Raw genomic sequence first — 26,687 nt, 5'->3', positions numbered from 1 at the left:
GGCTAATTGAAATCTATCTTAAAATAATTTACTTTTGACAATCGACACTGTTGTGAGATGAAGCACAAATTAGGTTTAAGTCAAATTTAGATGCTGCATACCCACTTCAAGGAGGCATCCAAGTACCATCAGCTCAAATGCTGCACTAGCCTGGCTCCAGACCATAATCAGGCTAATGCTGCTCACCTACCTGTACCTGGCTCAATGCAAACATTTGGCAGTTTGGCAGGTGCAAATTAAGACCAAATGCAGCTCAGGTGAGCCCTTCACTGCCTGTACAAACGGCGATTATTATTTTAAATGTAAATGCCATAAATTGAAATTCAACAAAATAATTCCAAATTTGACAAATATGGCATTTTAGGGATAAATACATAACAGAGAGGAGAGCATATGAAAAATGTTGAGGTTACACTTTTAGTTGGTGCCAGGTGAGTTTTCTAACTGAGCCATGGAATACTAGGCATTCAAATAATCTGATTAGGTCACAAATTTGTCTGGCTATCTGGCGCGAGGAGAAAATGCTAAATTTATTTCATTTATTTAAAGTCAAAATCTCAAGGCACGCCAGATGTGATGTATTGTGAGCTTGTACATTGGCAGCTTGTAGATCTAGCTATTTAAAAGGATCCCTGGCTAATAAGCCTTATGCCTTAATACATTATAATTGTCCTCCATTTCTAAAATTTAAATCACCTTAAATATTTTATTTATATTAGAAATAGTTTGTCTATTCATGTGTGGTCCAGCCCTATGGAATGCATGTTATGTTAAAACATAAATAAAATATTGTTTTGTTGCTCATATTAACCTTAGGAAGTATTAAGTTGTTTTTTAGTTAGCACATGCATTCCATACATTCCATAGGGCTGGACCACACATGGACCACACATGGACAAATGACATCAACGTTGATCCCCTTGAGTGAAAGATGAACTATTTCTAAAATGAATACAATATTTAAAGTGTTTTTAATTTACAATTTTAGTTATAGAGGGCAATTATTATTATTATTTTTTAAATGTGGGTGGATATAAATACATTTAAAATATTTGCCTACCGTTAAGATATTTGCCTACTGTAAAATACCAGGTTGAAATTGGTTAAAATATATATTCAGAATTTACCTTTATAAATAATCTATAACTTTGTGTATAGTTGTATTAAATAGCAATAGCATGTGTTTGATACAAAATCCCAAGGCACACCAGGACTACTATTTGGGAACCACAGCATAAAGCGGCCCATTTGATGAGAACATTTCCTGTGCAAGCAGTGCCTTCTGAAGTCCAAAAGAGGAATTGCAGGGAGGCCCAACGAGGATCATTGAGTCTGTATTATTCTATACAGGCTACTATAACTGCAGCCTTCGTCCTCACACTTTGACTTCTATGTTTACCCAGGGTGAGAAGTTAAGACGTGGCATACAGTATATTGACAGTTGGCCTCATATATCCCTTAACAGAAACAGAATCATGTCTACTATATTATTGAAGTACTCACCTGACTTGAAGCTTTTGACCTCGGATGCTTCACCATAACTGTGGAAACAAACCAATTATTTCAGCACGAATTCATTTGACAATCACCCACCATTTTCCATTATAAAATGCATCTTAATCTGTCAATAGCTAAAAGCTTGATAACTATTATACCAACTTTGTTTTTGTAGACTTTGGAAATAATATAATATAGCAGGGGTCTTCAATGTTTTTCAGGCCAAGGACCGCTGATAGCTTTTCTTATGCACACACATACACAGTCAGAGCTCGGTAAATTACAACACACACATGCACACACAAGTGAAAGCACAGAGAGATGAAGCAGGGACGCCCACTACATATTATACACATGAGTTGCAGATTTAACTTTTTATAGATAGCTTTTTAGAGTTGTTTGACAACTCTCATCACTGTTGTGCAAATTAATATTTTTTGGTTTGTCGACTTATCTTTTCTATTAATAGGCCTATGGTGGATACATGTTGATGTGTATTTTCAGACATTAACTACTTAAACCCTCAATACTAGTAAACTTGACCTTTGGCTTAGTCTGCTCTTTTTTCCCCCTCTACACCAAACCTCTAAACCGGAAATGGACGATTTACAAGCTCACAACGCCTCGCAGTGCGAGACGTTGTGTGCTTGTAGATCGGCTATTTTTGGCTAACGTTCCTCTCAGAATAGGGATGCTACGGCTGAAGTGGTTAATGGGGGAAAAAAACTACACAAAGATTTGGAGATCCCCCTGTACTAACTCTGAAGACCCCTGTAGCATCAAAAAAGGTTCTGTGGACTAACAGAGAAGAGGGTGCAGGGGGTCATTGCACACTAGCAACTACAGTATATTAGTTGCATTATCAGTATTGACAATGGTTTCTATGATACTGAAAATTACTCTAGCAAGAGAAGACATAAAATATAAAACATGTCATTAGGCTCTCAGTGTGGGCTATGGTACAACCACACATAGAAAATAGGTTATATTCTCTGAACATTTATGACATGGGTAGGTATGCATATGATGGTTTACAACAATTTGAAAATAGACTTGTTTTAATGTGCCATTGTGCATGAAAGACCCACTGTACCCTCACAAATAGTTATATGTATATTTAAGCAGCAATCAGCCAAGGCCAACCACAAAATGCTTCCTGTGCCAAGTCACAGCAGCTTCTGGAAAATGTGGGAAAAGGGCTGTCTTGGAAAGGAAAGCCTAACAATTTACAATTACGGGATGAGGGAAAAAATAGAACACATTTCCACTTAAAGTACCGCCCAGGAACCCAGTTGAGCCAAGTTTGTCTCCACATTGGCATGAGCTTTCCAGTTTACTTGTGCCAGTCTTGTAGTACCAGCCTATTGGTGGCCTCTGCCTATTAGGAGAATACTACAGTACAGAGGGCCCACCTACCTTCCAGGTACCTCTCCAAGGAGGAGGATGAGCTTTGGTTCCAAGCATAGCAGCAGAAGAACAAGGCCCAGACCAGGAGGGTGGCCAGCACCAGAAGCAGAACCCAGAGAAGCCGGGCCACAGCCGGGTTGGTGATGGCCCAGGCCATGAGGGTATCCATGATGAAGTTGAAGACTGAGTGACAGTCTGTCAAGTGCGTTCCAATAGACCTCCTGTGCGTGTGGGTTTCTGCAGGGCCGGTGTCTCCTCTCAGGGGAAGGCACAGTGGCTCGTAAACGCAGGAAGAGACGGCCTAGGCAACAGCAACCACAGATGGGCACCAGCTGTTCCAGGAGCAGCCCTCAGCCCACGTCAGCTCTGTGCTTTCACTTGTGTGTGCATGTGTGTGTTGTAATTTACCAAGCTCCGACTGTGTATGTGTGTGCATAAGAAAAACTGCTTACAGAGGAGTGGCTAGCCTGGAATCTCCAACGGCCAGTCGGCCACTCCCCAGGTGAACATCAGAGTAAACACATATAACATGCACATACCACACTCCAGGATCCTGCGCGCTAATAGTAAGGGGGCAACTCAGAAATGCACCTGGGGCACTTTCTCTGCACTGCTTGAATACCTGTCAACCATCATTTGTGCAGAGAGAGGTGTGTGGGGGCATGTCTGAAGGGGATGATTGTCGAAGGAGCTACAGTAAATACCATTAAAGATGCTGCCTATTTAGGCCATCCTTTCACCTTTTCAGAGTGACAGACAGAAAAACAGCCCAATTGTCTGTTCACTAAACCAGTTTAAAATGAATGCTTGCTGATCGCTCACCTTGCAACATCATGCCATTGTTCTGTAATAATGTACATATAAATATATACATATATATGAAGTCAATAAAGACTGGTTTCACCAGTACCCCAACATACACACGTTAAATATTGACTCAAAATATACTGTGCATGTCAAAATATTGCAAACTAAGGTGTGGTCACTGAAGCATCAAATATGTCAACAGAAACAACTCAAATGGTTAAGAATCCACATATTGTACTTCAGCCGTTGTTCTTAAATGTAATTAATATTAGCTGTGTAGCTGCCTGAGGCACTCTTGTGAGTCAACCATCCCAATAATTTCAATCTTTTTTTGTTCCTACAACTGCAGTATGCCATTTCCCAAATTCAGCCTAGAAATTCCATATCCATGCTTCTCACAAGCCAAAGCAGGCTCCAGCTCAGAAAATGACATTTTCCTTCAACTGTATCAAGTTTCATTTAATTGTGTACCACAATACCATTACACTGTGGCTTTTACCACACATAGTGCCATGTTAAATGTATGCTCAGCAGGAGACCCTATAGTGTGGGAGAACTGGAAAGGAATGCTGGGTCATGAAACACTGGGAAATGGATCAAGCACGCCATCTAGTGGAAAATGGTATGAACTGGAATACATTCATCAAATTCATTGTCCAAAGGTAAAGAGGAGACATATGAGCTTTATTTCCCATTTGTTATTGTACATACTGTTTGTGGTTGGATGTTCTGGGGAATATCAAATTTGTTTTAATACAAATGCTAATATATAATATAATTGATATAGTAATATAATACCATGGAGTGACACACTGCTAGTAGTTTGAGGAACATTGTGTTTTACACGGCATTATTCTTGTGTGTAAAACCTGTGTATTAAACTAAGAGTTTTGGGAGCACACAATAACGCCAAGATAATTTTCAAATGTAATTATGCATACATAATACAACTCAGGTAAACATTTCTTGGCATGTTACCCTACTATTAGCTACTGAATTTTCAGTCATAGTGATACAATAATGTCCACTTAATGTGTGCCATCTTACCACATGGTCAAGATTTTTGCAAACTCAGCAGAACTGAGTTTGCAAAACTGGGGGTTAAATAAGAATTGGAGAGGATGGATCAATTTAACGTGAAACATTGCTGATGTCCCTTCATCCACAGCTTCATCCTGATAAGTCCTCTAGAAGCCAGTAGTAGTAGTAGTAGTAGTAGCAGTATCAGCAGCAGCTCCCCAGTTTGGTGTCTGGTAAAAAATAATTAAATGGACAAAAAGCAAAAGCAATATATAATGATCATTTGAACACATTTGCTACATCACCGATATTAAAAAAATCCCTATCCCTATTAAACAAGAGATCCACCATTCATACAATTCTAAGTAATGATGTGGTAAAAAGAATAACATTGTTAACAAAATAATCATTTATCAGAGAGGACTCCCGATATTTAAATCTGATAGCTAATGTTGAACTGCGGATACCAATATCACTATTATTACCGCTTATTATGAATTTTTAACAAAAAATAACAATACAAATTTAAGTGTCTCCTTTAGTTATGGTTGGCGTTAGGGGCGGAAATCGCTAGGTAACTGACGATTCAATTCGATTCCGATTGAGAGGGCTACGATTCGAATATATTTTTGATTATTGCGATGCATTGGGATTAATTTACTCCCATTATCTTTTATTGATAATAAAAACTAATGGAAGAGATGTGTCACTGTCAGCTGGAAGGTTATATTTGCCAACATCAACAATTGCAGAAAACCAAAAAGAGAATAAACAAGTCCTTTTTTGTAAAATACTGACTTATAACAAAGGCTTCTCAATATTCTGATAACCAACCAAAATATGGCGTCCATGTCAGAATCGTGATGAATCGATTTTATTTTCCACCCATAGTTGCCATATAGGCTAAGTACATTTGCACATACCTGGAATTTATACTCTACATTTAATTCCCCTTAACTATTAGGAGCCATAAGCAACTACAGCACTGTATTGGGCAGCTACTGAGGAGCCGTTGGGTTTCAGTGTCTTGCTTAAGGATCCGACATCAGTTAACATCACATCAGTTACCATCAGAGGATGTACACAGACCAGCTTACCTCATTCCTGCTGCTGTGAGCTATCTTCTTCTCTATGTTCATAGCCAGCATCTGGCTACGGAAAGACAGACTCTTGGTCTTCTCGATCACTTGCTGGTATGGCGACACTGCATTGTTGCCCATCACCACATGACTCTGAGGGGTGAACGCCGAGATGTTTATCAATGTGGCAAAAGAGAGAGTATGAAACACCATGATACATGCACACTATTGGCTAGTTAGAGTAGAAATGAATGTTGTTTGCTAGGATAATGTCCTATCCAACTTTGCAGTGAGGGATGCTAGCTTTGGACTTTATAGTGTTGAGTGAGTTTCAGGGCTACTGTATGTGACCCATGAAACTCATTAAAAAAACAACCGTTGTTTAATTTCAGTAAATTGCCCCATTTCACACGATTAATGGCTTTCAATCTGAATTTTTTTTTTTGGAGCATGCAAGTAATTATTCGTCCTTCACCCTTGTCCACAAAGATGGCTGGTCCTGGTTTTCTACCATGAACCAGGAAGTTATCTGCGGTCACCTTCCTTACTTGTCCTTCTCATTCTAGTCGTTTGATCAAGGACTAGTGAGTAAACTTGCAATGCCACATGAACGCCAATGCCTACATGGCAGAATAGAACACCAGCAGCACCAGGGTTGCAACCCACTGCACTGGATTAAGTGGCTTTAACCAGAAAGTCTTCCTCCCTACAGGTGGTCTCTGAATGCAGTCTCACCAGTTTAGAGTCAATCTTAGCGTCTAGTCTGGCGTTACGGATGAGGTTGACAATCCATCTCTCCGCCTCCTCTGGAGTCATGTTGAGCTTGTCTGCCAGCATGCTGAGAGGAAGAAGAGAAGAGAGGGGACATGAGCTTAACAAAATATCCTCGGGGATAAACCAAAGTGTTTAATGTTTTTGACAGTTCACCCCATGGTGCTTGAAAAGCAGGGAGGGCATTAATGTCTATAGTTGTACATTTAAGTTCATTTGAAAACCGTTCCAAATTAATGCTAAATGATTAACTATAGTTCTAGATTGCCCCCTTTTTTTTCTTTACAAAGGTACAGTTGCATCTGCATTTTATTAAAGGTGAGAGGCTAACCCTGATATAACTGGTTTTGATGAGAAAACTTTTTTACAAGAGGCTTTACCTGATGCTGATACATTGATGGATGCGACAAAAGGTCTCAAAGATGAACAGTCGAGCATTCTCAATAAAGTCCTCAAGACAAGCGACCAGGAAGAAGTCATTCACAAGAACCTATACAGGAATAAGAAAACAAAAATCATTCAGCATGTAAACATGTGACGCCTCCGAGTGCAGGCGGAAAACATAAAATCCTATAGTAAATGGTCAGTAGTGCAGAGGTGTGGGTTGCACTGTATATACAGTAGATGACTTGTCCATCACGACATCATTGGTCATTATAAAAATAGCTAATGCTACATTAGAAAGGTACAGTAGAATAGTCTAATGATTAATCTCACACTGATTTCATGACAGAGATTGCATATGATAATTTAACCACACAATTGATAACTGGTCACTATTTAAAAAAATAAACACAACATTGATGATAATGTACAGAATCCATGTATGAATTACATGGTATGTATAGCCCAAAATGTTTCCACATGTCAACAAAACTGCATCGAAAATGAGGGGCTCTCCTTCAATACAATATGGTTTAATATAAGGTTGAATTAAGGTTAAAAAAAAAGGAAAACACTGAACCAGTTGAGTAAAATTATTCTAATCCTACTTAAGACTCACTAAGACTACTGAAGACTCTGCCCATCACCATATTGGAACATAACTAAGTTTTATAGCAGGTTATGGGAAGATATCTGTATGTTTGTTTAGCCAGCAGTCTAAAGAACAGTCTTCAGAATAGCTTAGAAATGTGAATATATTCATGTCAAACATAAAAAGAAAAGACAAGAGATGAGGCTATTATTTGACGAGGTAGAATACTACTACAGTATGAATCGACGTAAAATGCTATCATTAAGAGCTTTGTGGCAGGCAGTTTTACAGTCTGAGGTGCTGCTACATTATCTCCCATAGGGATTGAATTAAGTTACAAATCGAGGCAACCAAGAAGACATCTGGTTGACAATATTACCATGGCTCTAAACAGATTTGATTGAATGGCTTTATTTGCGGAAATGTGAAGGGGGGATTTGTATGCAGTTTCAACCTAATAAGGTCTTTGTACACCGAGTCCAATGCAATTTTGTATTGGTCAATCAATTTTGAACGCATAAAAAATAAACAGAGGAATTGAACTGGGTTCGATTGAAAACCTAAAACAAAGAAGCACTGTCACAGCCACTCATCTGAGTAGGTGTGCATTCTGTGCAAAGAGGCTTTGGTGCGGCATGTGATTACCAGTTGTACATCGTCTCTATCCGTGTTGGGTAAGCTACAGTACTTATGTACCTTTTTTTTATTTATAAAAATGAAATTTTGTCCAATCTGTACAATAGAGAATGTTAACTTATTGTATGGTGGTTGTATTTTGTCTCCCTGCTCTTCTATTGAGACATTTAGATTGTGTCAAAGGTCATGTCTCACCTCACAAGATCTGACATGAATTTTGACCTGATGGTCAAGATTCAATTTATACCCGGAACAGCAGGTAGGCGCCATTAGCTCAATGGTAAAAAGATATATAATAATAATCAGGATTTGGGCAGGAAAGGGTAGAAGATGAAGAGGGAGAGGAAATGTACATGGTGCAGCTTTAAGTTGGACATTGTAGCGAGCTAAGCTACCAGCTATATTAAATAAAGATTCACAAATACTGAAGCAACCCCCCAGCTTAGCTACAGCAATAGTTCTACATCAAAGCTTTTTTCTCTTTTTTTACAGTAACATTGAACCAACTTGTCAGAGCTATCTCAGTGATCAATAAAACTGTCAATCAAACAGATAGGCAGGCAATGTAGCGACTGCAGCAACTCTAAAACAGCTGTCAAGGAGTTTCTAAAAGAGAAGGAAACTGGGCCCGAAATCTGACAGCTGTACGGCTTTGAAAATCAAACTGAATCCAGCAAATCAGGGCAGACAAGGATTTGCGGAGGCTGAATAGCTTGCTAGGTTTAATGCTTAGGAGATCAGAGCAGCGTGGCTAAGGGATGGCTCATATTAACCTTTAATCCCACCGCCAACTTTCATAGAGAGTATTACACCCAAATGCCATGACACACAGGTTTTGGAGGTCACCCCCATAGACATATATGTAGACGCCTCCTTCGGCTCTGAGGCATGTGTATCTTGGGCGCCATTTTAGCGTAGGAGAGCTTCCCTGAAGCTTCCGCGTGTGTCACAGAAGGGGGCGTTCGGTAGGCCAATCAGAGGCAGGTGGGGGCGGGACAACTAGATTCTGACAGGTCTTAGAAAAGACGCACTGTGATTGGCCTGTAGTCAACGCGCTGTGAGCGCTGTGATTGGCCAGTAGTCACTTTGAGTGTCCGTTTGCCTACGGGAAAATGGCGGCCACGATACAAGTTGCTCCAACGAACTGCAGAGGCCAATGAGGTATCTAGGTTTCTATATCTATGGTCACCCCCACTCCCTTCTAAAATGTTGTTCTGGACATTCTTCTTACCGACTCACACTCCCTCAGTTTCTTCTGGGCACTGTCAAAGTCAAAGTTCACGTAGAGGCACTCCACGAACTCTGTGATGGGGTCCTTGTATGTGTAGGACTCCTGGGGAGGGCGGCAGACAAAAGAATCAAATGCATCGAATAACTTGATAAGCCACTACAGGCTTTTTGTACAGGTTTTAAAAAGTCATGCATATTTCAAGCACCTTTTAGCTGCACAGACTTTTTTTTCCAACACTTCAGTTTCAGAAATGCACCTTTCAATTCAAAAGCCACAGCTCTCTGTATACAAGATATTCCACATTCACTGTTTTTATTACAGCATCGCATAATGCAGCTTTAAGAAAGGTATTGTGCCATCTGATTTATTGAGCTTACCTGTTGAATGACTTTAACCAAGTCCTTGAGCACCTGCCTGCGTTTGCGGACATCTTTGTTGGTGATAACTGCAGTTGTTAGGTAGCGCAGAATATGTGGGCACATTGTCTGGATGACATTCAGGTACCTAGTAGCGAGCAGACAAAAGCATGTATTGAATGTACTGCCATTATTACCTTACCAACAGCCTTCACACAAAAAGAAAACAAAAGAAACAATCATTAACATCTAAACAGTGAAAAGGATTTTACACAAAGCATTGCGTGCAAGGTGTAAATTCCAGATGAAAGTGAAGGTTAAGAAACTTTAAGACAAACAAAAAAACACAAGAATGTCCATGATGGTTTTGGGAAGTTTTTCTAAATTTTTTCATATTACCATTATGGTCAATGTTCAGAATGATGTATGACTGTGTTCAGAATGATGTATGACAGTGTCCACAAATTCAACTGGTCTGGGTGATATCACTTAATAACACAATTAATCTTCGTGACAAATATCACATCAACTGACAGCTTGCATACAACAAAATAAGATGTACCACATTAACCTTGGCCTCCCTGTTTTGGGCACGTCATTATAGGAAATTCTTTAGTAGTTAAAAAAATAGCCAATCTACAAACTCACAACGCCAATCTACAAACTCACAACGCGTTGCATCGCAATGCGTTATGAGCTTGTAGATCGCGGTTGTTTTCGAATAGCCAAAGTATAAAATATTGTTAATATTGTTAGTGGTTAACATGTTACTTACTGTGGCTGGTAGAGGAAGAGCTCGATGATGTTGTCTCTGCCTTTGGGGTGATTGAAGAAGACAAACAGGGACCAGTGGATGAGCCAGGTCCTCTGCTGGAGAGCCTGTAGGGGGGAACTCACCGACTGTAAGGGGGAAAGAGAGTGTTTTAGATACTGACTGGAGCCACCCACAGCAAAACTATATGCACCAAATGGCCTGTTGTGTAGCATTGCTTGCAGAAAAGGAATATACTGTACATTTGAGATTGATTATTACAATATCATTGTTCCAAAAGCCAACTTCTGTTTTTCACTATAATAGCGCTCTTATTGAGACTAGAGTTCTCAAATTCTGGCCGAACACGACCATACCCGACGTTTTCGGGCCGGGACGAAAATGTATGCTAATTAGTCGGACTAAGGCCCGTTGAGACGAGCACTGCATTTCAATAGAAGTCTTCCTGACAGACCCTAACCAGGGTCCTGATCTGTAAGTAATTTACAATATTTAATGTTGCGTTATTGTATCATTGTCTTAAAATAAATATAACTTTTCTTCCATTTAATCAGGTGATTAATTTCCTCCAAACTTTGGAAAGGTTTTTCCCAATGCATGTCAGTTGTCTTATCACGACTTGTTCCGTCTCTAAGGTACATATTCATAAAACTAGTCAAAATAATTTTGACTACATTTTGTACAGAAAACTCGCTTACGTTGTTGTCAATAGTCTCCCTGAGGCGAGTCAGGTCCTCCATAGCTGCGTCCCAGTTCTGCATCAGGATTTCAGACGCTAGTTTGCCCCATAAAGAGCTCAGGGCATTCCTGTCTGTTGAGGGAACCTGAGGTAAGAGCAACAAAGTCAATCTTCATCAATCAAGACATTCTAATATCTTGCTATTGATTGCAAATTAAACAATAAATAACCATGAGCAAAAAGGTAATTAAAAAAAGAAAATGTTATTTACAGGAATGCTTTCTGGAACATGTATGTTTTTAAGAGTGATTTAAAAGATTTAATGGAATCAGTGAGGCGAATTGTCTCGAGTAGAGCATTCCAGAGCCTACTGTAGCTACATTATACTGCAATGGTATTACAGTGTAATACCTTTTGAAAAGCAGATTTCAAAAGCTGTCCATGTTTGTTGATATCAGGTTGCCTGATATTTCCTACCAGAGCACTTGAATGTCAATCAAGTCGGAAGTAACAACATGCTCTTCTAGGTGGGCTGGCATGGCAAAACTTTGCAATAGCGCTGCCTAAAAATCATACTGCATGCCCCCAAAACGGTTTCAATGTATCCCAACTTTTTTTTTTAACTTTGTTTATTGGGTTTTTACAGAAGCATTCCTTGTGCAAAGACAATCAATTGAATCATTTTAAGATAACATTTAATTGTCAATATATTGTGAGCCCCTACACTACTTTACAATTTGTAAAAGATTAAATATTTAGTCCACAAAGTTTACATAGAGCGTTCTGTATACTTTTAACATTAACAATTAAACTTACCAGCACACGGAAGAAGTAGAGGTACTCTGCTGCACCAGAGTAGTTACCGCACTCATACTGGAACTTGGCATACCTGTAGAGAGTATCCAGGTACTCTTGGCGGAACTACAGTATGGAACACAAACATACAACAACATACAACCAGAGAGGGACATCAACAACAGCAGCCAACCAAATGCTATTGTCAAGTAAAACAATGAAAATGGCTCTAAATCTAAAGGATTTACGTTATTTTTGCACAATGCACATATGCTAGTATTCAGATCCTATGCAGTAGCTTCATTTTGCAGAACTTACACTGTGTTTCTCAGACAGATAGTCAAACAGCTGCCTGCCATCTCTGAGAAGAAAAAACAAATAATTTGATTGCAGAACTTACACTGTGTTTCTCGGACAGATAGTCAAACAGCTGCTTGCCATCTCTGAGAAGAAAAAACAAATAATTTGATGCAAAAATTATGTTGTGCCACAAACTCTGTGTGTGTGTGTGTGTGTGTGTGTGTGTGTGTGTGTGTGTGTGTGTGTGTGTGTGTGTGTGTGCACATGTAGGCAGAACTCAAAAGGCAAGAGGGTTGGGAACTGTGAGAAACAGTTAGGTGTTTCATTTCTCCTCATGCGTTTGTGTCCCTTTTTGCGTTAGAATTTTTTTTAATGAAAAAATAAACTATGAATATATTTAAGAGTACGGTACTTGATTAATAAGTTCAACTTGACCAGCATGTGGACAGTTTGGTCTGACCTTGTGGACTGCATCTGTCGAGTGGTCTCTGGGTCTTCAAACATCTTAACGATGGGCTCCGTCTCTGACTGGAGCTGCTTCAGCTGAGCAACCACAGTGGTCCTTTTCTCTTTCAGGGCTGAAAAAGAGGTTCAATCACTGGTTTGTAGAGGTGTAACGATATAGTAACTGCATCGAAAAATCGTTTTGAATTTTCAACGATCTACTATATTGATATGCAAACAGCAAAATATCGTATCGTTTGACTTTGTCTCGTATCGAATCGTTTTGCAATGCAAATAATCCTATCGAATCGTTTTGCAACGCAAATAATACATTTTATCAATACTAAGTGCTTTTAATTCACACAGAATTTTTGGGTAAATAAATAGTTACTATATCGATTTTAAATCATTGAATCGAATCGTATCGTTCTAAATTAACCTGTCCTGTATCGGTCATGTATTGTATCGACTAAATCACTGAATCGAAACGTATCGTATCGTTCTAAATTAACCTGTATCGTTCATGTATCGTACCGACAACCAAGTATCGTGATACGTATCGAATTGTTGTTAAAACGTATCGTTACACCCCTACTGGTTTGCATTATCTGGTCCGGGGAACACCAGCGGTCCAAATTGGCTTTTACAGGTCTGTCACTCCACGAGTGTACAAATTTGAACCAAATGTTTCCATTTGGTTCCATTTGTACACTCTCAAGAGTTAAATAAGCAATTAGGATTTTACAGTGTAGAATGGGGTCCCAAAGATTAAAGACAATTGTATCAAACTGGGGTCCGTGGCCTAATGCATAACAAACTGAGGATCCTTAAATTGAAATTAAAAAAGGTTGAGAATGACTGAACTAAAAACTATACTGGAACGGAACCAGATTCTACATAGTAAAACCCTCAGTGTTTATTTAACTCAGAGAGTGTACGAATCACGGGTCCATTTGGTTCCAATCGTACACACTCAGAGTTACAGACCCGTAAGAGTCCCATCTGGCCCCCTGGTGGTACCTGGATCCGACGTTTAAGAAACAGCGAGTTAAATGATCAGTGATCTGATCACCAAGTCAAGAGGTGAAAGGTTATGATGATGAAAGAGTGCATGGTAAGAAAACTTGCCTCAAAGGAAATCTAGCGGTGTGGTACCGGATTTAATAAAAAAAATATTAACATTACACATGATTTATTGCTACAGCATATGTGAGGCAAAGCCGGGTTGAAAATGTGTAGATCTCCCAAATAAACGTAGGCTACGTTTGCCTAGCCTGACAGTCAAAGTATTCACCTTTCTTCCATATCCAACTCCAGTTGTACTTGATTAAACAGTGAGCAATACCCAAAAAAATGATATTAATAGATGGATTACTTACTGCCCGGGATCTCCTTGTCTGGGTACAGGTGTTTGTACACGTCCATGGCGAAATCCACCATGTTCGTTTCGCTGAGGAGCTCCAGCTTCCCCTGAAGGAGTTCCTGCTCATTGTAGATCTGAAATAGTATAACACACACACACACAATAAAACCATTAGCATTTTTGGGGGCGAACTATATAGCATTACATTTAAACAAAGACGATATATGAATACATCTTAATGCAATTCCTTCATTTAACGTTTTACCATAGGATAATGTCATAACGGGGGTCATCACCCGGGTTCTAGGGTTAACTTGCGTTCACACTGGAAGCTACAAAAAAAACAGGCTACCATTGTTTTTCAATGGAAGCCAGCGACATGAAGATACAAACAGTATATGTATACTATGGATAGTATACACCCGACGTTTGTAGCTGCTACAAACCGCTACAAATAAGTTGAGCAGGTTTCAACTTCAGTTCAGATACAAAAGCTACACAAATGTTGTGTAGCTTTGCATCTTTTGTATCTGCCAGTGTGAACGCACAGTAGGGTTAGCCTAGCTCCGCCCGAAAACCAGGTTATTAGCCTTGAATCAAGACTATCATGAATGCATCTTATCGATTCTGACATTTGCAGATACGAAAGTAAAAGTCAGACTCGATTAAATACATCTATTGGCGGTCTTAAGCCAAGGCTAGGTTAGGGTTATAGTAAGCGGGGAACATAGAACCCGGTCAACTTGTTTTTAGACCATATGGGTGGCCATGAGTTCCTCATAGCATAGCATAGCCTAGCCTAGCCTTCATACAGGACTGTCGCGTCTTGAGGAGCGACCATAACAATGAAAAGTCAGCAACGCATTGTGACGCGATCAAAAATAACGGTGAAAAAAAACGTACTTCTTTCACAGAGAGAAACTCCAAGAGAGGAAAGACCAAATGCCGGTCCAAGAAATGTGCGATCCTGGTTGTGAGATCGTAGTCCGCCATGTTTGTACGCTGCTACGTTCCAAAAAGGACCGCAACTTTATGAACAAAACACGCGTGGACACACGGAAGTAGAGCGCGCCCCCTGCCGACAGCTATTTATTTCAGTGTTGCCATGTCTGCTTTTTATAAGGTAATTTGGGCTTATTTTTCTGTAAAGTTGCTTGATACCAATAAATATTGGTGGTTGCGGTTTTTAATGTCAAGGACACCCCCAATGCCACTAATATGTATTAGTCCTGCGGACCCCCATCTGAAAATAGTTTGTGCAAGGGACCCCCGTACCAGATTTGTGTTGTTAAAATGTTTTTGTTTTTTTTAATCTCACTTTTTTTCAATAATTTGTTTTGAAAATAGCAGATCTACAACCTCACAACGCGTTGCATGGTGACGCGTTGTGAGCTTGTAGATCTGTTATTTTCAAATTGCCGATGTATGTAATTTATATAGGTTTAAAGTGCTCATGAGCTTGTTTTCATAGACCTGGTTGCTTGTTTCTCTCTGAGATTCTGGCAACACTGATATCTTTCCCTTCCTAGAAACAGTGGAGTCAAAAGCAGGCTACAATATTTGTCTTTGAAATGTAGTGGAATGAAAATCATATGAAAGTATCTAGAAATACAAATACTCAAGTAGGCCTAAAGTACAGATACTAAATTATTTTTTACTTAAGTACATAACAGTACTCAAGCAAATGTACTTGAGTTACTGTCTATAACTGCACGCCATTCATTTAATAAAAATAATAACTAGCATTTATCTTGTTGACTTCAAGCTGTCTATAGCCTACGTGGCATGTGTAGGAGTATCAGAATCTATTTCAAGAAAAGAAGGCCATTTGGTGTTACTGAGAAACAATTATGTAATTGTGTTTGAAATCTGTATAAAGCGCTTATTTTCATTTTCACCTAATGGTTATGGTCAAAACATCATACTGTTGCCAATTGTGTAAACACACACATACAATGTTTCAAACATATTGTACTGTATCAAGCTTGTGAGTTGAACTTGTTCCTTTCAACAGAAACTCATCCACACTCATATTCTTCCCTCATCGACTTGTTCTTCTGACATCAATAGCTATTGTCCTTGAGTGTCTGAATGTTTTGTTGTCACATAGGAATGCCATATTAAAAATTAAAAAAAAATCTTAATTGCAAGGGTGCCTTGGTATACAAATTCAAATTGTATTCCTTGGGTGTCTGACCTGCTAATGATTTGTGGTCTGGGTTGTTGGTCAAATCTCATTTACAACAACATTTTTCAAGCTAGACCAAGCTCCAGTAGGTGGGAGTAATGGCACTAAAGCAAGCTACCATCAAACGGCAAAGAAGAAGAAAGGTTTAAAGTTATGCAACAACAATAACAGATAAGTAGCCTATACTGGCTGGGGGCTACAGGGGGAGCACATATACAAGCATATAGTGTCATTCACTAGCTTTTAGCCAAATGGAGATACTTTTACTTGCTGCCGGGCTTCTGCTGGTTGCTTATGTGATCATTTACTATACTAAAATCAAAGGGCCTACATGCAAAAGCAACACAAAACTCCATGGGAAAACAGTGATTGTCACTGGTGAGTTAACCCTGCCTGCTTCTCTCTTCAGATTCTGGAATAAGATTTGTCTTGACAAATTTATGCTGAAAGATTATCCACTCTGCTGAATGATGTCAGTAAGCATTATTGCTTTATCAATGATGTAGACATGTCTGAGTAAGCATTGTTTGTTGCTTAGGGAGCAACGCTGGAATTGGGAAGACTACAGCCATAGAACTGGCCAAGAGAGGGGCCAGGGTCATTCTGGCCTGTCGGAGCAAACAGAGAGCTGAGGCTGCTCTCGCTGAGATAAAAAAGGTGAGAAATAACCCTGAAGCTGATGGGCCTTTGTTGCATGTTTCTTTAGTCTGTGCCACTTTGTAATGAATAATGGTCGCCTGCAGGAGAGTGGGAGCAATGAGGTGGTGTTCATGCAGTTGGATCTTGGGAGTTTGACGTCCGTTCGCTCCTTTGCTGAAACCTTCTTGAAGACTGAGCCCAGACTGGACCTGCTCATCAACAATGCAGGTGATGATTCAATCAACATAAACTTACAAACAGTTTTAGCTAATAACTGATAATGAATCTGGGTTTATGTTTACTGCTGTACATAACAGTAGATGTAAGGCCACGTCCAAGCAGTCTAACACAGTGGTAGGGATCCTTTAGGGAGTTCCAGTGGGTCCCCAGCAAAATTAGTTAATACAGCAAGATCAGATTAAACACTTTAACTATGTACATGGGCTATTTTCAATATGTACATTGAGCTTTTAGTTTAGCTATTTTTACATCTTGAATAAAATGTGACAAGTTGGAATATGTTTGTAACAATTTAACAACACAAATCTGGTCTTGGGGTCCCTGTCGAATATTAATTTGGATGTCCTTGTCCTTTGGATGACATGAAAAAGTTAGAGAATTAACGACTGGTCTAACAGATTCCTCTGGTCTCTAGGGATCTTCATGCAGGGTAGAACAGAGGACGGCCTGGGGATGATGTTGGGTGTCAACCATATTGGTCACTTCCTGCTCACCAACCTGCTACTGGAGCGGCTGAAGGAGTGTGGTCCCAGTCGGGTGGTCAACGTGGCGTCTGAAGCTCACAAGATGGGCAGGATTGATTTCTCTTATCTAAACACCCACAAGGCTCTTGGTGAGGAAGGCAGTTCTTGGACATCCTCATTTAAGCTCTACAGCCACAGCAAGCTGTGTAATCTCCTCTTCACCCACGAGTTGGCTAACAAACTACAGGGCACCGAGGTCACCTGCTACAGCCTCCACCCAGGTCAATTCAACATTCATCTATGAAATATATATTCTTATTATTCAACTAGCATAAAGTAATATGACAACATATAACATTTTAATGTGGTATATTTCTATTCCCAACATTATATGTTAAACGGTTGATAATGGCAAATACAAAAAGTATATTGTGCTGCAGTTTGACTGTATTTCACCCGTAAAGCAATGAGAATCATATTAAAATGTCTTGTCTTCTGTACAAAATGTATCTTTCCATGCCCTCGCTGAGGTGGACAAAGGGTCTCGCCATGGACTTTATACGGTAGGTCAGCTTTCCTCAGTCTTATCTGCTGAAAGACTGAGGGCCCCTCAGAGAGAGAGCTGACCTACAATATAAGGTCCACATTGACAAGACACTTGACAACTCACTAGTTCAGGAAGCTAGCTCAAACCAGAAACCCTACTTCCTTTTGGTTATTAACAAAGCTATCATTCTTTTTTTGTTAGGTGCAATCAAGACTGAAATTGGCCGCCACGACACCAGCATATTTATGTTGATATTCATCAAGCCTGTTATGAAGCTTTTCTTCAAGACCCTTATTCAGGGTACGCAGACCACCCTGCACTGTGCACTCCAGGAGGGTATCGAACATCTCAGCGGACGCTACTTCCGTGACTGTGCAGTCAAAAAGGTCTTTCGTAGAGCCAGGGATGATGCTGAGGCTAAAAAGCTGTGGGAGATAAGTGAGAGACTGTGTGGACTAGCTTAACCCATAACCCACAAATGCCTTCTAAATCAGATCAAATCAGATCAATCAAATTTCCTTCGGGATTAATAAAGTATATATCAGTAGTTCTCATACTTTCAAGTTTTTTCAAAAATGTTCAAAAATAACAGATGTACAAGCTCGCAGCGCGGCACAAAGTGACGTGCTGTGAGCTTGTGTATCTGCTATTTTTTTAATAGCCAACGCAAAAATCTAAAATGGCACAGATGCTTTCCCGGTTTTAATGGGTAAATAACCTGACCTGTGGGTGTTTATTTATGTGGGTGGGGTAGTGGGGTACACACATATCGAGTTTGACCCGATGAAGAGCCTTGGCTCGAAACGTCATTAAATTACATTGGAGCAGATGAGCGGGTTTTCTCTTTTTCTTTATGATACTTTCCAACCCAGCACCTCAAGTGATGTGCGTATTCTATTAGTTTTTGTAGGAATTGATCCAAACCATAGAATTACATTTAAAGACAGTTACATTCATAGCAACACTGTGTCTAACACGGAAGAGGTTTGTTTGATATGATTCTGAAGATGCCGTTCTTATGGTATCCATAACAGATATGAGTGATTATGTCATTGTAACACTAGTACATGTAGCTTATCAATGACCCAAGGCCAAAATCTTTTTATAGGTGGGTAGGACCATAACAAATGCATAGATGGTTTACCCTAACCACAACCATCTGCAAAATGGGAATCAATTATAAAATATATATCTATATTTAGATATATTTTATGTTGTTGTTGTTTGTAAATGATGAGAGTACTGTGTAAAATGTAAAAAAAAATTGTACCATTCACTGTGCAGGCAGGGCTACTGAGCTAATGTTATCCGGAGCTTGGTCTTACTGATAAACTGAACTGTCTTATTAGAGAAGTGTGTCAGAGTTCATCACAAGTTGCTGACAATTAAAGGCTTTGCTGTGCATTGAAATTGCCTATAAGAGTAGGCAATTATTTGTATCCCTTTTTGCTACCAATTTAGTTGTTGGGCCAATTAATTCCTCCCTACACTTTTCTGTGTGGCCACTGCTGTTTTACCCTATGTACTGTACACCTGGCACTGAGGAGCCCCCACGAGGAGGACATAGCGCCTACGTCCTACTCCTCCCATTCAACATTCCCCGCTGACAAGTGCCATGTAGGAGTGCGTGCAGCGATAAAGATCATCCTCACAGTGCTCCCCCCCCCGAACACGGCCAATTGTGTTCTTATAGATATATAGACGCTTGGCCACATTGTATTTGAATAAAAATGCCCTCTTAGATGCCCCTATGGTAGATAAAACATGATAAACTGCCCTCTATAGTGGCTCAATGTGCAAGTAAATGTGATAATATGCAAGACAACGTGATAAAGTGCCAGTCTAGAGTGCCCTTCCAATGGAGAAAACATGATGAAGTGAGTGGTTTTCAAAGTGGGGACCGCAGACCCAAGGGGGGCTGCCAGGGGGCGCAAATTTGTAAAGAAGAAGAATATGAAAAAGTTAAATACAATAGAACCATTACATTTGAAAAAGAAAATAATAATTTCAATTCAAAATTGTCATTATTGTCTGCATTATTCAACAATATTTGGGGGTCCTTTGCATGGAAAAGTTTGGGAACCCGTGTAGGGTGCCGTTCCAGTGGAGAAAAATCTAGACTGTCCTACATGCTCGAATATTAGTTTGCCTCAACATGCTCCTACAGTATATGCAAGACAATGTGCCCTTATGGGATGCTTTTGTCCCACTGTCTGTAGCTGCCTTTTAATTATTTTCACACAGCCTGACTCCGCCACTGCATTTCCTAGCAGTTGGCTCCGCAGTCACATTAACTGCATTTGGATGTAAAAGTTCAAATGAATCTTATACGAGGCCCCCATATTGGTATGCATTTTTCCCCCTGAAGCTCATCTTAATTACATCAGAAGCCTTGCATCTCTGTTTTTTATTTTCAGCCAATCATGTTTGCAAATAACTGTCTGATATCTGAAAAATACTGTTTATTACAAAAATGTCTAGGATTTAGTTCCTTGGCCTCCTGGCAGCATGCATTATAAATTTGATACTGATCAGTGTCGTAGTTTTAGATTAGCCGCGGACCGAAACACAAACAAACAAACACACACGGGAGAAAGCATAATCTTCGGCCTGGTGGAGATAATGAAGAAACATTGCTAACCATGAGTCAGCCTCTGGCTTCACTGTGCCAAAATTAAATATAACACAAAATGTACCCACCTATCTCTCCTCCACAATTTTAACTCCACTGTTCCTTTCCTCGTTCAATGCACCTCTGCTGTCACAACTACTGACTTTTCCTGTTCATCCTCTTCCTCTTCCAACCCATTCTTCAATCTCAACCCTGAAGTAAACTGTCATCCCAACTCTCCTAAAATCCATCACTCCCTCTGCCTCCTCTGTCTCCTAATCCCTAAGCCCCTTCTTCTCAGCTTCCCCATCTTAATTTAATAGTCGGGATCTCTCAACTGAGAGAGCAGCAATCACCTCAAGACAACCAGATATGGTAAGATGGATGGGGAATTAAAACCACATTCCAGCTGGAAGAGTCTTGCTGTTGAAAGTTTGCCTACTAATCAGTACAAGCAGTTTGAGAATTCTACTGAATTCATAAAAAAAACTAGATTAACTAAAGTGGCTTGGGAATTGTGGACTCAACTAGGCATGGAGGGCAGTGTAACTGTAACCTTTTAAAATAAAAAACTAAACAAAATGCCACTACTGCCCGTGTAAGCATTTTAAGCATGCAACTACTTTCAAAGGTTAAGTGGGAGGAAAGCGACAAGAGATTGGTGACTATGATTCACTCTCTCCTCTCTTCAGATAAATAGACAGTGTTGTCCTTGGCATCTGCCAAATGAGAATCTGTTTGTGTAACTGTCCTTGTAAAGGTTGTCATGTAAAAACATACAGTGAGGATATACTGTAGGGGTGGGACAAAAAATCTATATGGCGATATATCATCGGACTCCCTCTTATCGTATCGTATTGATACACTGACGGAAAATATTATTATTATTAATATTATTATCTCCAGCTCTTTAGTAAACAGAAAACGCATTTTCAGGTTGGGATACCAATTTTATTAGAGAGAGAACTCATACAGCATAAACACATGAAATTGGAACAGAGCAGACAGAAAACTCAACACCATACAAGAGAATATCAATTATGCTCTGGTTGGTTGCAGTTATTTTGCCCAGTGAAGTTTCTACATAGGAGCAGCTATATGTCAGATGAAAGAACAGCATTGCACTGTACCTCTAGTACGTTTTCCTTTAATTTCTTCTTTCACTTTTCTTTTTACTACAGTCCTGTCCCTCACCCCCTCTCTCTCTATTTATCTCCCTCTCTTTTACAGCCTCTTTTACTTTCCACCATTGTCGCCACTCGCCTGTCATTCCAACTCTGGCTCCAGTCCAAAATGAAATGTCTTGGGTAGAACTTGGGGCTGTGAAACCGTCCTCATTCACTATAGAGTCTATCGGTGTATACTGTACACCACTTCAGACTGAACAATCGAAGAGTATCATAATAGCATCGGTTATCATGCTAGAAAGCAGGTGAGTTTATAATATTTTCATGCTCCAGCGCTTTAGGGTGTCTATCGGGACTCAAAACAAAACAGCATGTCCTTGTACCACCGTTCCTCTTCCAAATAACAGCCTGAAACGATCAACTTCAAAATAAAACTTTTCAAAGGGTTGATGACAATAGTCATTTGAATGATTGCAGTGGAAGTTGTTGCATTGAAATACAAACAAGGCCAGATATGATCATAGCTCTGTGACTTGTTCCTGAGGTGTGCTTCAGTGCTGCAGTCGCCAGGCAACAACAGCGGCCAGACATTTTCTCATATGGCCCTGGTCAGTCTCATACATGAGTCAAGAAGTCTCTTGCTTCCTTGATCTCGTCTTCCCGTAGTGCACTGTACTATACGTCAAAATGCATGTTTCAATTGCATGAGTGAAAGATTACTCTGATCATTTATTTAGGTTAGGGTGTTTCAGAATTTTTTTTCGTGACCTTTGACCGTGACCCAATTAACACAATAATGTAATCTAGGGACCACTGTCCACCTTTCCTGAAAGTCATTCTGTACAGTTGTTTTCCCATAAAGTTGTTAGACTTGCTACATGCTAGACAAAAGGACAAAGCAGCTACTGAGAAATATGCTCCCATTCCTTTGTTCTAGCTGCAGCTTTCTAAACTATAAGATGTGAGTTTTACAAGTTCAGAGGAAGAGTTTCAATAATCAGCCGGAGATTACATAAAAGTATTGTTTCTCAAAGGGGTCCTTGAGTGAGTTCCAGCCCAGGGGGTCCCCAGCAGGGGATCCCCAAGGAAAACGTTTGAGAACCACTGGTCTAGAGAAGAGGCTGTGTGTGTGTGTGTGTGTGTGTGTGTGTGTGTCCGTGTGTGTGTGTGTGTCCGTGTGTGTGTCCGTGTGTTAGCAGCTAATCTCTGGCACCGTTGGCCCGGTCGCTGCGAAACTGTGCACACACACTCCCTGGATGCCAATTCAGAACCTCTGCCTCATGGGCCTGTTATAGCGCCACCTGGAGGCCGATTTGTGCAAAACCCATTTTTTAACATTACTCCTACAGATTTTATCCAAACGTCATGCAAATCGGTACACAGTATCTCTATAGTCATGTGATCAACACTGTAGGATCCATCCTCATTGACTAAGGTTCGCTTCCAAAATTAGCAGGATTGCTCCGTTTGAACAAAATGCCTCAAATCATGAACGCAGCTTGCGATTTCCGTGAAATTTCACAAACACATTCCCACTAGGCCAAGGAAGAAATGCCACCCTTTTTCACATTGGCCTGTTATAGCGCCACCAGCAGGTCTAATTTAGCAAAACTAATTTTTGGAACAAAATGCCTCAAATCATGAATGCAGCGTCCGATTGCCGTGAACGACATAAGAATAAATGGCACCCTTTTCACATTGGCCTATTATAGCGCCACCAGGAGGCCACAATAACGTACCTGACCTGGCGGAGACCTGTGCTCCGAGGAGCACTTTTTCCAGTTGTAAATTATTTGGATAGTCAAATCTTACCAATGATCTGTGGTCATGCACAACTTGTACCTCAACATAAGATCTCAGTGGGATGCCTGGTGTCTCAGCCAGTTAGCGCACAGACCATATGCTCCTTGTGAGCAGAAGGACCCGGGATCAAATCCACCCCGTTTTGTCTCGCACGTCTCTCCTCTCTCACTGTCTTTGGTTTCTTGCCTCTCTGCAATGACCTGACATACTGTAAAAAATGCCAAAATATATATGGTCTTAATCATAGATGTGAGATCTATGATTGGTTTTCAATAAAAACCCACCAATATAAATACCTTAAACTCTTTCTTCTCTACAATGCAAAGGACTGGTTGCACACACTGGACAATTGCCTTAAACATTTAATTCAGGAACATTTAGGAACAGTGCAGTACATAACTTTCAATATTAAGCTTTCATCATTTCATTTACTGACGCTGAATCATCTATATTGTTCCTCATGCATTAGTTGTCTTTTAAACCAGTGCTTTGCATTGCTTTGTTTTGTTTTGTGGAATGCACCTAGTGTAGTCCTGAGCACAGTGTTCCCAGTTGATATTTTTGCTGCCTAATTTATTCTCAGACATTCTTTTCAGTAAATATTACATAATTATGCAAAGTCTGTCATAGAAAACAACAAAATCTGCGCCAACAAAAATCTTGGCGCAGTGAGAATCAACGTTTTTGTATGTGTCCTGCACAAAAGCACAGTAAAGGAAACGTCCTACAGACTCAGACGTTTGTCATACTTCTTCTTAAAATGTCTCAGGATTTATTTGACGTGAACACATTTTTGTTTTCCTCAAAAATGTGGATCAGTTGAAAATTGTGTATTTGTCTATAGTGCAATGTTCTGGTGTGTATGAACGTCCATGAATCAAGGTCTGGCATGTGCATGCTTCTTACCTTGCTGAGTTTGGGCAGACCTGCATGTACTCCTGCCGGCCAGCCCATGTTGGAAGGACAGAGCCAAGATCCTCATTCCACATGAATTCCCAGGCTCTCTCCCGGATCACTTTCTTCACCTACAGATCGGGACAACACATAACATGCTGCATTGTCTCAGATATGTGCCTGCTTACTGTTCATGTTTCGATTTGATTTCAACAGAATATTTGTCTGTATTAAATAGATCAGGTTTAAATCATATGTCATCGTACAACAGGGGTCTCCATGTCTCTCCAGCTCTATAGTAAACAGAAAATGCATTTTCGGGTCAGGATACCAATCAATTATATCCATACAGGAGAGAGAACTCATACAGAATAAAGGATAAACAAGTGAAATTGGAAGTTATGACACAAAGACATTTGCATGAACTGGAACACTATACAATGTAAGCTGATAAATGTGTACTCTCTCCTGATTGGATGATATAGCCAGCCCACCTGAACATTTATTTTCTGTTAATTAAAGAGCTGGAGAGACAGGGAGACCCCTGTTACTGAACAAACACTCTATAGCATTGGTTCCCAAACGTTTTCAGTAGAGACCCAAAACATCGATCTGGTGCCTCCCAGGTGGACCCAAACTAACCAAAATAATATACGTTATGAATTAACCACTTAAGCCCTATTTAATCGTGAAAATAGCCGGTCTGCGATCTTACGTTTTTTTTTATGATAATATTTTTATTTATTATTTTGAGATTTCTGAAATTATTTTGAAAAACAGATGAAATTTCTTAAAAAACTGTCCATAAAAATGGATCTAGATCCACACTGCTCTATAGCTTTTAAACTAAAAAGTATAATTTACGTACAGTACATTTAATTGGAGTCCTTTGCATAACCTCTCTTTATGTTGCCTCACTTCTCTATGGAGATCACTGCGGCTTGGTCTACCTCATTAACCCCCCTTCTTTTTTCCATCTTCACCAGTGGTTCTCAAACGTTTTAATTTCAAGGACCCCCATAAATCTGAGAGAGTACAAATGGAACCAAATGGACCTGTAAGTGTCCATTTGGTTCCACTTGTACGCTCTCAGAGTTACAGGCCTGTAAGTCCTGGTCCATTTGGAACCCCCTCAAGGAACCCAGAGGGTCCCTGGACCCTACTTTGAGAATCACTGCTCTAAACCATATCGCCTCTACAAAAACAGCTGGTCACAAACGTTGTGACATATTGTGAGCTTGTAGATCTGCTATTTTTGTCAAATGTTCGCCTACTATGACATTCCCAGGATAGGTTTCATGTGGTTAATCTAGATTATAAAATTATTGTCATGACTGTGCCTGAGTAGAAACAGTAATGTAATAATAATGGTAATAATAACAATATCCTATATTGGCAAATAATGGGGACAGAACACCTATAAAACTAAATCCCGGAAGTCTTACTTGAACTATAGAATAATCCCCCAGTCGTGCAGACAACCATGGGGTAAAAAAGACTGGTGAAAAAATATGAATTTTATTTTTCGAGCAAGGCAAACAAAATGATCAAAGAATAAAATTCATATTTTTTCACTGGAAGCCTTGGAGTTTTTTCCTGGGTTGTCTGCACCGCTGGGGGATTATAGATCAAGCAAGCGACTTCCTAGACTTTGTTTTGTGTATAACTACCTGTTCCACTAAAGAACACCTGTCGTGTGAGCCAGTAGATTAGAACCATGCAGAGCTTCCTTCTGCTGTTGTAACCTATATACTGTGCAAGCATTTTTCTTCTTTGTCCAATCCATGCTGCAGGTTTTCTGAACAGGGATAAGCAAATGCTTATCCCTGCTTGCTTTGCTTTATCCAAATCATTTTAGCTCTAACTTGGATATGAGGACACAAGCAGGGCAGGTATGGGGAAGCATCGACAACATTTATTTATTATTTCATTACTACTATTATTATTACTATTATTTTACCCACAATGTTGAAGAAGTAAAAGAATGCCACTGCCTCCAATGTTGTGATAACTGTATTGTAAGCATGTGACAATAAAAACC

The 26,687-nt window shown here is 39.8% G+C and overlaps 2 protein-coding genes across 3 annotated transcripts; one reads left to right on the top strand and one right to left on the bottom strand.

Annotated features, from left to right (window-relative positions):
- Window positions 1–4,374: 4,374 nt before the first annotated feature.
- Window positions 4,375–15,176, bottom strand: eif3eb (eukaryotic translation initiation factor 3, subunit E, b). 2 transcript variants are annotated; one of them, XM_080442152.1, is made up of 13 exons: window positions 15,037–15,176; window positions 14,150–14,267; window positions 12,787–12,904; window positions 12,427–12,469; window positions 12,048–12,152; window positions 11,251–11,376; window positions 10,556–10,680; window positions 9,802–9,928; window positions 9,425–9,526; window positions 6,962–7,071; window positions 6,546–6,648; window positions 5,829–5,963; window positions 4,375–4,961 (listed from the first exon to the last, which is right to left on the bottom strand). In XM_080442152.1, exons 1-13 carry the CDS (start codon window positions 15,124–15,126, stop codon window positions 4,899–4,901), a joined length of 1,365 nt encoding a protein of 454 aa, XP_080298278.1. In that variant the 5' UTR covers window positions 15,127–15,176; the 3' UTR covers window positions 4,375–4,898. The 2 variants fall into 2 exon arrangements, with proteins under 2 accessions (XP_080298278.1, XP_080298279.1); XM_080442153.1 differs by lacking the exon at window positions 12,427–12,469 and adding an exon at window positions 12,345–12,387.
- Window positions 15,177–16,488: 1,312 nt separating this feature from the next.
- LOC308095190 (dehydrogenase/reductase SDR family member 13-like) lies at window positions 16,489–18,697 on the top strand. The gene is made up of 5 exons (XM_080442157.1): window positions 16,489–16,699; window positions 16,860–16,978; window positions 17,065–17,188; window positions 17,616–17,945; window positions 18,413–18,697. The coding sequence occupies exons 1-5, from the start codon at window positions 16,573–16,575 to the stop codon at window positions 18,673–18,675; spliced, it is 963 nt and encodes a 320-aa protein (XP_080298283.1). The 5' UTR covers window positions 16,489–16,572; the 3' UTR covers window positions 18,676–18,697.
- The last annotated feature ends 7,990 nt before the right edge of the window (window positions 18,698–26,687 follow it).

The sequence above is a fragment of the Gymnoscopelus braueri genome (assembly GCF_963280865.1).
Source record: "Gymnoscopelus braueri genome assembly, chromosome: 11".
Lineage (NCBI taxonomy): Eukaryota > Metazoa > Chordata > Actinopteri > Myctophiformes > Myctophidae > Gymnoscopelus > Gymnoscopelus braueri.
This window is presented reverse-complemented; position numbering and strand designations above follow the sequence as displayed.